Source organism: Limulus polyphemus, unplaced genomic scaffold (genome assembly GCF_000517525.1).
Source record: "Limulus polyphemus unplaced genomic scaffold, Limulus_polyphemus-2.1.2 Scaffold687, whole genome shotgun sequence".
NCBI lineage: Eukaryota > Metazoa > Arthropoda > Merostomata > Xiphosura > Limulidae > Limulus > Limulus polyphemus.
Window position 1 is genome coordinate 420,323 of NW_013666297.1, and position 14,277 is coordinate 434,599.

Genomic DNA, 14,277 nt, shown 5'->3' on the forward strand with positions numbered 1-14,277 from the left:
ATCCTTTTAATTCTGAAACATTTAATGAAGTAAAATGCTTATGATAATATGTTGAAATAATATACACGATACAGCGCCTGGGAACACTTTGTCACTCGTGTTTCCGGTAATGTTTGTTGACAAATTCCTTTTTAATTCGTGATTCGTTTGTAGCTTACGTAAGTCTATCTGATGCTGTTTGTGTGATACGAATCAGTCTGTAACAAAGTGATATAGATAGGATGTTTGTAAACAGCTATTTTAATAGCATTATTGTGTTTTGTAGTTATTAATTTCTTTTAAGCCTAATTCTAAGAAGTTACGAGTGAAAGCAAATAGCAATATGTAAAAATATGCCAAATACAATATACCTGCCATAACTAGTGTCGACCAGGGTTCATCAAGTTGGCTGGGATAAGACAGATGTAGTAGTGATCTTAGCACTATTTTTATCATTAATTGCATGAACAACAACTGTTAAATAAATGAATTGTAATTATTACCAACTTTACACGAGTCGTTTACAAATCATAATTAAGGTAAGGATTAAGAACTTAATATAATTTATGTATTTATTGTATTTTAATACCAATAATAATAATACATTCTTACTTGAACTAACTTTTTTACTACCATTTAAAAACGTAAACAACCTTGACAAAAAATATACCTGACTGTTCGTTCATCAGATCTGAATATTTTGAATGACGTAATTTCTGCTTTTAGAACTTCATAATATTTGACATTTTTTATTGCAGTTCGAAAGAAAAAAAAATATTCGTTTTTAAATAATGTCAAACGCGGTTCAAATTATGCTATAAAATACATGAAATAAGCATACAGCCTGAAAATAAGATCAGCTGTGTCGAACTGACGTAAAGTCTAGTTGATATTAAAATAACTTTATAAATTAATTTCACACACATTGTACCTTTTCTTCATATGTCAAATTGTTTTCAAGATAAATAACACGTAAGTAGGACTGATAGAATATCCAGACAAAATAATAACAAGAAACCCTGGCTAAAATCATTATATCAAATTTTTCTTATTTAATAAACACTTCGTTAAAAGAAAAAAATACTGGAACATGTTTAACATAATATATTTTCTGTATATACATTATTAGACTTACTTCAACTAACTATACTAAGCTCGTATGTAAAAAGAATGTTAAAAAACAACAACATTACAGCTCAGAGAGGATGGGTGTCATCTCTACACTATTCTTACTCCCCAAAACGGAAAGAACTAACAATTAAAGCTGTTATTACTTTTACCACCCACCCACCCAATGGCACAGCGGTAAGACTGAGGACTTATAACGCTAGAAACTGGTTTTCGATACCCGTGGTGGACAGAGCACAGATAGCCCATTGTGTATCTTTGTGCTTAATTACAAACAAACATTACTTTTACAACCTCTGGCGGTGTAATATTGTATTAACGTATAATTTTAAGCCTACGAACTATATATATGAAAGACCGTGGAAAACTTAAATGAAATATATCTCTACTCGAATAGAATGGTCACAAATCAGAGTACAAGTTTATTTCGAGAATCCTGGCTGCTTTATTGAATCAAAAATGTTTCTTTCTGTATTGCCTTCAAGTAACAAAATCTATTTGTAGGTTTTTTCCACAGAGTTCAGAATAATCACTCAAGTAACACAAATAGAACTATGTAGTATTGGAGACGTAAGTTTCGTGGCGCTGTATTACGAAATATTGGAGGTATACTCTATTAATTCACGTAGAACAATTTCTCAGCTCTAACATTTTCAGCAAATTTTGTAGTCACCTGGCTGCCAAAACAGAAAATTAGTTTAACAAGTAAAGAAACGAACAAAAGAAAACTGAGCTAGCTATATTTCGACAGTTTTATTAAAGCGTGGTGAAAATTTGAATGTTTATAATATTGATGGATTAAAAATAAAAGATGAATATTAATACTAAATATAACAACATTCTACAAAAGAGTGCTATATACAGAAAGTACAGACTTATGTACCATTGACGTCATTACGACTGTAGCCAATCACAATACCCCACTACTCGTGCAAAATCAGTTTTTTTATGTTTTTAATTATTAATGATAAGCACTAGTATAGTATCAATATAATTTTACAAACAGGTGAAATTAAATTAAGAGGAAGTTGTTTTAAAAACTGCTTTACAAGGTCTTGAGTAGAAAGTAATTGTAAAGTGTGAAATAAAGATTTATAAACCGAACACTGATGAGACTCGACTTCAAGTGTCACAAAGCTTTTAACAATAAATATCATCTGCCATTGCTACCAGCAACAACTTTAGAGAAACCTTTCGTTAAATTTCCCAAAAGTCGCTTCAACATAACACAAAAAGAAAGACGTTCTCATCTACATTTCTCTGTAACAATATTATTAGCAACTTTAACAAATCTGTTAACTTGGTACAAGAAACGACAATTCAAAAATACTCGTTTGTTTGTTGAATTTTGCGCAAAGTTACTCTGGGGATGTCTGCGCTAGCCATCCCTAACTTAGAAGTGATAGATCAGAGGGAAGACAGCTAGTCAACATCACCTACCGCCAACTCTAGGGCTACTTTTTTTACCAACGAAAAGTAGGATTGACCGTCACGTTATAAAGCCCCCACGGCTTAAAAGGCGAGCATGTTCGGTGAGGGATTCGAGCCCGCGACCTTCAAGATTGCGAGTCGAATGCCCTAACCACCAGGTCACGCCAGACTCAAAAAGTATTGATTTTCTGAACATTCTATCAAAAAAAAAAAAACGAAAAGAAAGGAAACACATTTTAGAACTACATATCGAACTTCTTTCACAGATTTTCACTTAATTATAGATTTTGCTGACATAGCCCAATTTATGTCAGCATTTTCATAAACAATGGTATTAATATTGCTAATGTGGCAATTTTCAAATATCTGGATTAATTTCGGTAGATTATGCAAAGAATATAAAAAAGGCATGCTAAGCAAGTCATCGAGAAAAAACAACTACAAAAGATACAAAATAAAATAAATATATGTCTCTGTATAATGAATGGACCATGAATTGTATTCTTAAATACTAAGAGATAAACATTTTGAAATAAAAACAGGACAGTGTCATTCCAAAAAAAAATAAATCTCAACCTTCTAGCAACTTGCTATATATTGAAGTAGCATAAAATACACTTCACAATTTTGTATATCTAACACTGATTATGTATGCTACTCCCAAAGAAGGAACGTGACTGAAACATTAAAACAGTTTTCTTCCTCTGAAGACACCCTAAAAATATAGGTCGTGTTTTTATTCTAGTATGAACCAGAAACTCCAATTAGCGCCATGAACTTTAGGAAATGCACGCGTGTGTGTGTGTGCGTGCTTGTTGTAAGACTATCACCCGTTTATTTCACTCCCTAGTGGCTCAACAGTTTGTTTGTTTGAAGCTACACAATAGACTATCTTTGCTGTGGCCACTACAAGTATCGAAACCTAGTATTTAGCGTCATAAGCCTTCAGAATTACTGCTGAAACCACGGGTAGCCCATTGTGTAGCTTTGTGCTTAACTTCAAACAAACTATTGAGCCTCTAGGGAGCGAAATAAAATGGGTGATAGTCTTTACGTTTAATGTTTGGCTACTTGCACTCTGTCGATCGCGGGGAATCGAACCACGGATTTTAGCGTTTAAAGCCCTTAGAATTATCACTGACTCACAGGGGTACAGAGAAAAATGGAAGATGTATGCCTTTAAAATTCCAAAGTCACAACAGGTTCCACGTGATACAAGTATATTCTGAACTACAAGTTCCTTTGCATCTCTTAGTTACTTTTTTAAAACTCTTAAGTATAACATTATAAGTTTATTTACTGATAATATGAAGTACGGTAAAGTTCGTCCCTAACCAAACTAAAGCAAAAAACGTACTTAAATTACTGTGTTAATTTATCTCTTTATCGGATATAGGCCGTACTTAATTCAGGTTTAACTAACGTTAGGCCAAAGACAAGTGGACTTATAGATTTCGGTTTCTGTGATTAGAATTCTTTTGTATTATTCTAAAAATCTTGTTTTTAAAGAATGATTTGCGGGTCTCTACTGGTACATCAATAATGATCTCGTAACGTATTTAGTAGGTTGCGTCGAAATGTACTAGCGAACCACTTTCCTGATTCATTTTAGTAGGTTGCGTCGAAATGTACTAACGAACCACTTTCCTGATTCATTTTAGTAGGTTGCGTCGAAATGTACTAACGAACCACTTTCCTGATTCATTTTAGTAGGTTGCGTCGAAATGTACTAACGAACCACTTTCCTGATTCATCGAAGACAAAACATATTTCATCTTATAATACTTATAAGAATTTTACTTTTACTTTTGTCTAATTAAAGGGTTTTGCTTATTTCCTTTTAGTGGACTTGTCACAAATAGGTTTTCCTTTACCAGATGGTAGAACGGTCAAATAAACATCGAACAATTATTCTAATTAAAAAAAAAGCCATACCAGCTGAATGATTAATTTTCGGAAAAAAATTCTCGAGAGGGGGGAGGGGAGAGGATACATAATTACCAAAGGCAGTTCAAGCACATTCGAGCTTTATTTTTATTTAAATACAGTCACGATCTTTTTTTCTTCTTCTTCTTGTACAACGTAATAACCCTGTTTTGGTGATTACCTCATTAAATAGTTGGCATAAAAATTAAAGGCGGTTGCCACACTCAAACGATTCACAAATAAAGGGTAAAAAAAATAAAAACGAATAATGTGCCCTAAACAACAACGTCTTACTTTTTTTTATGTCAGTATAAACGGCCCGGCATGATCAGGTGTTTAGGGCGCTTGACTCCCAATCTGAGGGTCGCGGGTTCGAATCCCCGTCCCACCAAACATGCTCACCCTTTCAGCCGTGGGGGCGTTATAATGTGACGGTCAATCGTTGGTAAAAAGAGTAGCCCAAGAGTTGGCGGTGGGCGGTGATGACTAGCTGCCTTCCCTCTAGTCTTTCACTGCTAACTTAGGGACGGCTGGCGTAGATAGCCCTCGTGTAGCTTTGCGCGAAATTCAAACCAAACAATATAAACATCTTATCAATTCAATGTCAGCTAATCTGCTTGAAAGCTACCACGTGGTTTGTCAAATAATTGTGATTGTTATTTACCAAGTCTATTTCCGTTAAAGCTCTCTTCGACAGTTTCCATGAAAATATAGATGCACGTGTGAAGTGTTTAATAATCGAGAAAGAAAAATCTAGAAGTTTGTTTATTCATTGTACCAACTGAAGTTTGTTTATTCATTGTACCAACTGAAGCTTGTTTATTCATTTTACCAACTGAAGTTTGTTTATTCATTGTACCAACTGAAGTTTGTTTATTCATTGTACCAACTATCACAGAAATCACGATTCGGATACGTCTCTCAATTGCTTGAAAGTTTGAAAACCAATTTTTTTTCTTATCTAGCTTGGGTATTTTTCTCGTAACATAAAAATCCACAATGTTTTAAATGAATAACCTACACTTAGCATCGATTTATATAAAGATTGCATGCTATGTCGTTGTGAAAAAATAAGTCATCAAATTATGATATTTTTGTTCTTGATAATAACAATGTATAAACTAACAAAATGTCTTTATTCCAGCAAAATAATATGAAATAACTACTATCAGTAATCAAATTATTAACAATAGAAAATCAAATCAAGATATTAAAAACAATGAAATAATATCACTCACCTTAAAACTACGCATAAGAATAGAATCTGATTGCATAAAAAAAAACCCGGAAGCCCCTATTCTAATAATACATTACTCTCATAGTTGACATAGCTAAGCAATTTAGGCTTACATACGATCTTTTAGTTAAATGCAGACTCGTAACCTATAAACTGTGCCGTAACCAGGATTTGGAGGATAGACAATAACATAGGACTCCAAAGAATCAGTTAAACCTTAAATATTTGGCGTTTTCACTCAAAGAGAGCTATCAAAGGAGAAGATTGAAAAAGAGCAAAATTAGTAGAAAATAATGTAAATCTTAAGAACCATTTTACCGTAGGTTGGGGGAAGCTACCCTATTTTCTTTTCCTCACCCTCCATTCCCTCGTGGTTACGCTACTGTTTACAACAGTAGTTCATTGATGTTGTGCTAATTTTCTTATATTGTCTTGGTAATCAATAAAGACGATATCTCACAAAACAGGAAACTCTTGTTCAAATCAATTAACAAAATAACCAGCTCCTTACACTTACGTTGATGCCAATATTTTCAATTTCATCACCACAGTCACGGGATTCAATAAAGCAACCTAAATAACTCGGATGTCTCAGTAGTACAAAACATATTGATAGTGTTCGTTTGTGGCTCTGATATAAAAATGTTTTACAGAACAAAACGCTATAAACTTGTCGTAAATTATCGCATTCCTTTTGGTCCCCAAAACGGTCAAATGGATGAGCTCCCCCTAGATACGAAAGTTAGGGTTTTTACACGAGAAAAATGAGAAACGAGTAACACTTGTTTGCCATATCTGGTGCTAACAAAAAATAAGGCTTGGACCTTTGCGAAGTGGTTTCGTTATTCAACGGACATAAAACAAAAGTCAGAGACGGGAAGTTAAAAGTTTTATATACTTTGTTGGTTAAAACCTCCAAATCCCAGCAATATTGTTAACTCGAGATGTGATTTAAAACACATTTCAGTACTTTTTTACATTGTTTGGTCAAAACTTTAAAAAAAAATCAACGCATGAACCTATTAATGATATGATAATAATGTATGTTTGGTATATTAAAATGTGTAAAAGAACTTAGCTATTACTAATCTTTTCTTCCACAAAAATATTTCAACAAAATCAATATAACTGCACGTTTGTTAACATTAAAGACTCTGTAGACACAGATGTTAGAAGAAACTACATAACAACTCAACGTTCTGTAAAGAAAGTAATTTCAAAATTCATAGTAAAAAGGGACATCTTATCCTATTGTCATAAAAAAAACATATTTTGATAACTTATTTCCTAGTATATATGTGTATGTACTACAAAAACTCTAAACCTATTGATTCGTTTATTTTTCAAACTTTTGATCATATTCAAATTATATAAAAACACATCAAATATGGTCATAGCGGAAATATTGTGGACTTTTTCAGACTTACTAGTTCGACACAAGGGGAAGAAACAGACCCCCATGAGTGACATAGGAAAGGGGGGGTCATATCCAAACGCTGATCCCCTACGGCACTTGAAGGTTTAGTGACAATTGGTATAACGGTTCGTCAGTTATAAGCGGACATAAAAAACTGTCAAATAATGGTTTGTGAGATGTTTCACTAACAGTGTAAAATGAGTCATAAGAACAAACATATATATCCTGTCATTACTATCAGCTTGGTAATTTTTGACGGGCATTTAACTATTTAGCGATTGCAGAAACTATTCTATAAAATTATTCCTCAATACCTCTTAAAATTTTAACAGTTGTCTGTGTGATACTCGTTCACCTTGTTAAACGATAGAATATGTGTTACGTTTTCACTTCTGTCTTTTTGTCCACGAATCCTGGATATATTTCAAAGAAGACATTTAGATGTAGCGCTCATGTGGGGACCTGGTGAATGAACAGAAGCCGGACAATCATACTACATTATTAGAAGTGGAGTACAAATGTCTCAGTTTGGTTAACAGAATGCAGAACTACTTTAAAAACAATAGTACGGTTTTTTGGACATCTGAGCAGGGCAGACCATTCATTGCCCACAATAGAAGAAGTTAACCACTACCTGTAAATTATGGCTCATTACAATTGGTTTGAGCCTACTTCGAGACTGAATCAGATGTCCGCAGCCAGAAGTGGACGCATGTCGGTGTACAAAGAATTAGAAACTGGCTTCAGATGGATGAACTGAACGCATGATGCCCAGTGAGCCGCATACCATTCACAGAAAAGCGTAACCACGTCTAGTAAATCAATAAGATGCGTATAATTATAAATATATATTTTGTACTGATGAGTCGTACTTCATTCTTCACACACACATATAACGTGTATACTTATTTAGAAAGAATTTAGAACTAGATCAAACATGGTTTTCATACAGGAACATAACTGGCATGGTAGTGCTAGTTTATTTGTTTCTGATACTCGCGCATAGCTACACATGGGTTACCTGCGCTAATCATCTTTAATTTTAAACTGATAGATAAAGGGGGAGGCAGCTAGTTAACAACACCCACCGCCAACTCTTAGGTTACTGCAAAGAAATAGTGTGCTTTGACCGCCATTTTTATAACGCAGCCACGGGCCTAAAGTGGTAAATTCGTTTTTTTTTTCGGCAACGGAACGCGAACCATAGATCCTCGAATACGCAGTCCTGCACACCAACTACTAGGCCAAGCAGATTTAAGCAGTGGTGGACATAAAACTCTTTACATATTGCAGAATGGTACCGTCAATGCCAATAATTATAGGGATCACATTATAGAACAATTTATGTTAATATATATTGGTGTAAGTGGCTCTGCCACTATTGTGACAAACTGGTCAACACATTCTTCAGCCTAATAGAGGACAACAGCTGCCACTATTGTGACAAACTGGTCAACACATTCTTCAGCCTAATAGAGGACAACAGCTGCCACTATTGTGACAAACTGGTCAACACATTATTCAGCCTAATGGAAGACAACAGCTGCCACTATTGTGATAAACTGGTCAACACATTCTTCAGTCTAATGGAAGACAACAGCTGCCACTATTGTGATAAACTGGTCAACACATTCTTCAGTCTAATGGAAGACAACAGCTGCCACTATTGTGATAAACTGGTCAACACATTCTTCAGTCTAATGGAAGACAACAGCTGCCACTATTGTGATAAACTGGTCAATACATTCTTCAGCCTAATAGAAGACAACAGCTGCCACTATTGTGATAAACTGGTCAACACATTCTTCAGTATAATGGAAGACAACAGCTGCCACTATTGTGATAAATTGGTCAACACATTCTTCAGCCTAATGGAAGACAACAGCTGCCACTGTTGTTATAAACTGGTCAACACATTCTTCAGCCTAATGGAAGACAACAGCTGCCACTATTGTGATAAACTGATCAACACATTCTTCAGCCTAATCAAAGGCAACAGCTGCCACTATTGTGATAAACTGGTCAACACATTCTTCAGCCTAATGGAAGACAACAGCTGACACAATTGTGATAAACTGGTCAACACATTCCTTCGAAAAGAGGGAATTGTCCAAATGGAATCACTTGCGTGCTCATCGGACTCCAATCCCATCAAACATGTAGGAAATAATACGGAAAGATATGTCACGTCCTGCAATGCAGCGACTTCAGACATTAACGATATCATGAAAACGGCACTTCGGTACATTATCAACATCCTGACTTTAAGCATTCAACAGTAGTACCCTTGGTTGTACTCCATATTGAAGAGAAATTCAATGAACTCTACAGCTATATAGTCATCTCTACCAAATGTTTATTTACGAGTGCTGCCTGAATAAATAATTACCGCACGAAACATGATATGCCTTAATTTCTTAAAAACGAATTAAAGGAGTGCATGACGTTACAACAGTAGAATTTGCCTTTTCGCAAAAATTTTATAAATTTCAATTACTTTTGAATCATTTTACGCAGTTTAGTTGGTAACAACACGTGAAAAAAATATATATTAACTCTGATGAAGTCGCAAAGGCGAATGTTGGTTATATATATATATAACTGGAGTATACAGGTCGTTTTTTCTAAACTTTTTACTCAACATTACAATAAATACATTAGTGCTTAAACATAAGGTTATAGAAAACACACTTAATACCTAAACACACCTTAAGGCCAAAAACAATGGCTCTTGAAGATTAAAACTACATCAAAGACATAAATTATGTCGTATGTATAATACGGTATTATGACTTTAACTGTACGTCAACAAGCAAGTCTGGATCAAAAGATAACGTAATAACGTGTAATGCCTGAAACATAACTAAATGGAGTAATCTGTAAACATTCTATCTGCGTATCTTACAAACTAGAACGAAAAAAATCTAAGAAACGAGCTATTATTTTGTTCTGGAAAACTCCGACTATCACTAGGACTAATAATAGCCTGAAGCATCCATTCATGGTGTTTGATAAAGATGTCACGTTGATTTTCAATATTGTAACAAAGCCTCACTTCAAATACTGTGTAATGGTTTCTTTGCCTAAGAATGGACATTGTCTTAATGGCAAGGGTTCAAAGGAGAGCTACCAGGATATTTTCAGGGATGGAAGGGTTATTTTATGGGGATAGGTTAAGATGTCTTAATTTATTTTTTCTCAAGAAAAGAAGGGTAAATGACTATATTATTGAAATTTACAAGTAGATTATCCCAGAGATCGATGAAATAAAAACATACAATTTCCTTATGCTATATTCTGAAGACAATACGACAAGTGGACACCAGCTTAAGATGTGGTAAAGACATAACAGCCTCCAATTAAGACATCTTTTGTTTTGGCTTATGGAATGAGATGCCGTTGGAATTAGAGAAAGCCGCGACTTTATAAGCGTTTAAAAAAAGGGAAAAATAAAGGATGGGTTTAAGTTTTTCCGTTTTTAAAGGTGGGGTGTGCTGGGAAAGCCTTGAAGAACCAAATAAAAATAGTCCCTTTTTGTCCGTGTGTTATGTTAATATTATGAATTATCTACCTGATGTACTCTGACATGTTCTCAAGTATTATTTCAGGTTCACAAGCTCCACAAGTCAGAAAAACACACAATCAAATAAATTAAAAATTAAGCATTCTCATATTAATCCATCAATAACATGATAAGACGTAAGTTCAAGATGCGTGTTTAAAACTTTTCAATAATATTTTCTCACTTTCAATTTCATCGTGGCATGATTTTTCACACTTCCGTAACACCCACCAAAATAACTGGAACACTACAGCAGAACACAGTAACACCTTAATGCATTATAATGGATGTAGCAACATTTATAAATGCTGAAAAGGGCAGAAAAATTATATCAAAAGCTAACGTAATGAAAATAAAAAACATGACCAGCGCAGTTCCAATTACTAATTATCTGAGAACTCGGTAAGATAAACATACACTATAACGCTTGAGAATGTCGAAGGCAGCATTATTTATAACCTAAAAACGGTCCAGAAATTTACTTAGTTGATTTAATTATGCACTAAAGCCCTAATAACGTGATTTAAAATGACAAACTAGTTTATGTATAACATTCGAGCACTGCCCTCCGTCTGGTACAAACAATCTTTCCCTAAGAACGTGTGTATTTGAATTGAAATCTTAAAAATAAAAGAATTATCTGGAGTAAAATTGGCCATGTACGTATTTCAAAACCAAGAATTCTTGATTTACCCGTAAAAAAATAATAATAATTACTTTATAATACTTGGCACTAATTTATTTCCATTCTTCACCGTTTGTTTTAAGTAATTAATTAAATGTACTTTTACTTTTGAATCTTTTTAGAATGTAGAGATTGAAAATTTTACCAACTATTACTATTAATGACAGACGTATTCTAGTTTTAGATTTTAATTCCTACCCTATACTGACAAGTTTGTAACTAATTTGCGTTACAGGTAATATAGGATCATTTGTAGGAATCCAGAAACGCGCAATAACCCTCACTCGTGCATTAATCAGAATTTATTTATTAATGCATTTTTTCAAGTATTAAAGGCTTAGATACTACGCATCTATACCGATTTCATTGCAGCGATGCTAAAAATTTCTCATATATATTATCAAAGTGCGTAATTGAACTTATTACATAGTGTTTTAAAAGGTTAAAACGATAGACGGTATTACTACTATTAGTTAACCAGAGCTTAACTAGTACTACGACTCTTAGAAATATACTTGCAACGTACCTGTGATAAACGCCCAGAGGCATATGAACCACGCCAGATCCCGGCATGATTTCTTAAAAATCATCTCATCTAGAGTTCAACTCCCGTGGACAACCTGCTCCTGCTGATTTTGTAAAATCCTCTCAACACAGATGCACTCTGATTATTCACTGTAATACATCCAAAGTGGAAGAGATTTCGCTTTTACTGTAAACATTACCCGAAGGTTTTCTTCCCTCGACATCACGCTTAAAACCGCAGCCCCTGGCCAGCAGAGTAGCCAATTGGAAAATGCGAAGCCGCGATGACGATTTGTCCTTGAGCTAATTTTATTAACATACAATACTTTAAACATGAAAAGTATTTAAACACTTTTCATCATCCGTAAATGAAGAATTGACCAAGAGCACGATATATAATTTCATATCATGTTTCAACAACGCTTACCATTTGGCCTATCAGTAGCAGATGCCGCCTTACAGACGCAACCTACCACTACCAGGAAGCTGTTCCATAATATTAGCAAACACTTCTGTACGCTTGTATCGGTGCTGCCATCAAGCAGTGAGCATTTAAACGACAGACCGGAACTACTTGTCTGTTTCAATTGTGTAAACCCCGCACACAAACGTATTTCCTTTTACTCTTGTGAAGTGACGAAGGTAAGATGTTAAGGCGTAACAAAGAATATTACAGCAAATTACTTAGATTTTAAAAAGAAATTATTTTAGAAAGTGTATTTAATTTAAAAAAATCCGTATTTGAATAGCTTTTCTTGGATCTGTTATAAGAAATTTTAAGTAAATCCGTACTGTAATTATAATTTTAATAAATAGTTTAATAGCATGTGTGAGTGTAACTTTACACGTGGTGATGAAATATCTTGAAATTTGAAATATGACTGAGTAACTATAGCGGTATTTGCATACTGTACTTTTTTAAGTTACGCTTAAAAATTTAACTGTCACAGTGTCAAATCTGGACGATTTTTATTGTAATATGTGATTGTTATTTAAAAATGCCACTTGTAAATTGTATGATGTTAGTGCATTTCAACGTTTAGGCTTAAGCACCAAGACTAAGAAACTTGAAAATGGATTTGAGTTGAGGGAAGTTGGGCCTTTAGACATGGAATTAGAAGTGGTTTGGTTCAAATTTTTTGCTACTGTACTGAGATGTAACTCATCATAAGATGGATTTCACATATAAGCAGATCTCCATGGAAAGTTCATTCAAATATTACTAATAATATCACTCAATAAAATCAGGATTAAGTCTTAGCTGGTAAGATTTTAAAAATGAAAAAAAAAAGATAAAACACATGGGCCAGCAGATTTTTAACCTACTCCTAGAATGACGAAAGAAGCAAGGTTTATGGATCATTAACCTTAATTTTTAAAAAAAATATAAAAGTGGTGAGGTGCTGACAGATTATAGAGATATTTTACTGGACAGTTTGGAAATAACATAATCTGATATTAAATTTTACAAGACCATGTAGACAAGCTTTATATTGTCACAGATAGCATGCTTTTAGAAGGTGAAGGTCGTGTGTTACAAACTTTTTTCTGAAAATGTTACATTTAATTGAAATATGAATAATTGAGTGGATGTGGTGAACTAGAAATTATTATAAGATACCACAGAAACAGACTTCTTTGCAACATTTGATAAGAAAGCCTCCTATTTTTCTATCAAGAGAAAACTATAAATATATTACTTAAACTATACAACTGTATAAGATTCTTCCATCTTCTGAAACTTCCTACAAACTCCCTTCTGATCCTTTTCCTGTAAGTCAAAAAAAGGTGACCTCAACTGTACACTGTATTCCAAATTTGGGCTAACTTGTGTTTTTTTAATTTTAGCCACAACATAATGGTTCATAGAATGGCTGAGTTTTTTGCAGGTTTTTTTTTTCTCAAGTGCAAACTTTTAACTTGGAGCTCCATCATCTCTTGACCGATTGTATTTGACCACACCCAAGGTCTCATAGATTAATTTATTCTAATCATGCCTTAAAGAATTTCAATTTGAGGATAGGTTGGTAGAGGTTCTTATGAGTAACAAAATCAAATCAGGTATACTCACACTCCGTGCTTGGTATTGGTGGCACAAAAAAAAATATCGTTATTAAAAATGAAAATATAGGTCTCGTAGATTAATTTACTCTCAGTGGCTATTGAGGATTCCCTCTTGTTTTTCAAGTACAAACTTTTAGCTGGTAGCTCCGTCATTTCTTGACTGATTTGAGATTTAATTATAGTTCTGGACTCAGGAGGTCAAACCCATTGAATTGATATATTTGACCGTGCCTAAGGTCTCTTAGATTAATTTACTCTAATCCTGCGTAAAAGATTTTAAGTGCTGCAGCTATTGAGGATTCCATCTCATTATATAGATAATT

The 14,277-nt window shown here is 34.0% G+C and overlaps 2 protein-coding genes across 6 annotated transcripts in view; one reads left to right on the forward strand and one right to left on the reverse strand.

Moving 5' to 3' along the window:
- LOC106459958 (protein turtle homolog B-like) overlaps positions 1-12,328 on the reverse strand; it is a 284,959-nt gene extending 272,631 nt beyond the window's left edge. For all 5 annotated transcript variants that reach the window (XM_013919630.2, XM_022386539.1, XM_022386541.1 and 2 more), the window contains exon 1: positions 11,892-12,328. In XM_013919630.2, coding sequence (XP_013775084.2) covers positions 11,892-11,955 — 64 coding nt within the window. In that variant the 5' untranslated portion in view covers positions 11,956-12,328. The remainder of the gene's footprint in view (positions 1-11,891) is intronic.
- A 104-nt stretch (positions 12,329-12,432) lies between these two features.
- LOC106459964 (ubiquitin-like) overlaps positions 12,433-14,277 on the forward strand; it is a 37,329-nt gene continuing 35,484 nt past the window's right edge. Inside the window, exon 1 of the mRNA XM_013919637.2 lies at positions 12,433-12,532. The gene's annotated coding sequence lies outside the window, so the exon portion shown is untranslated. The remainder of the gene's footprint in view (positions 12,533-14,277) is intronic.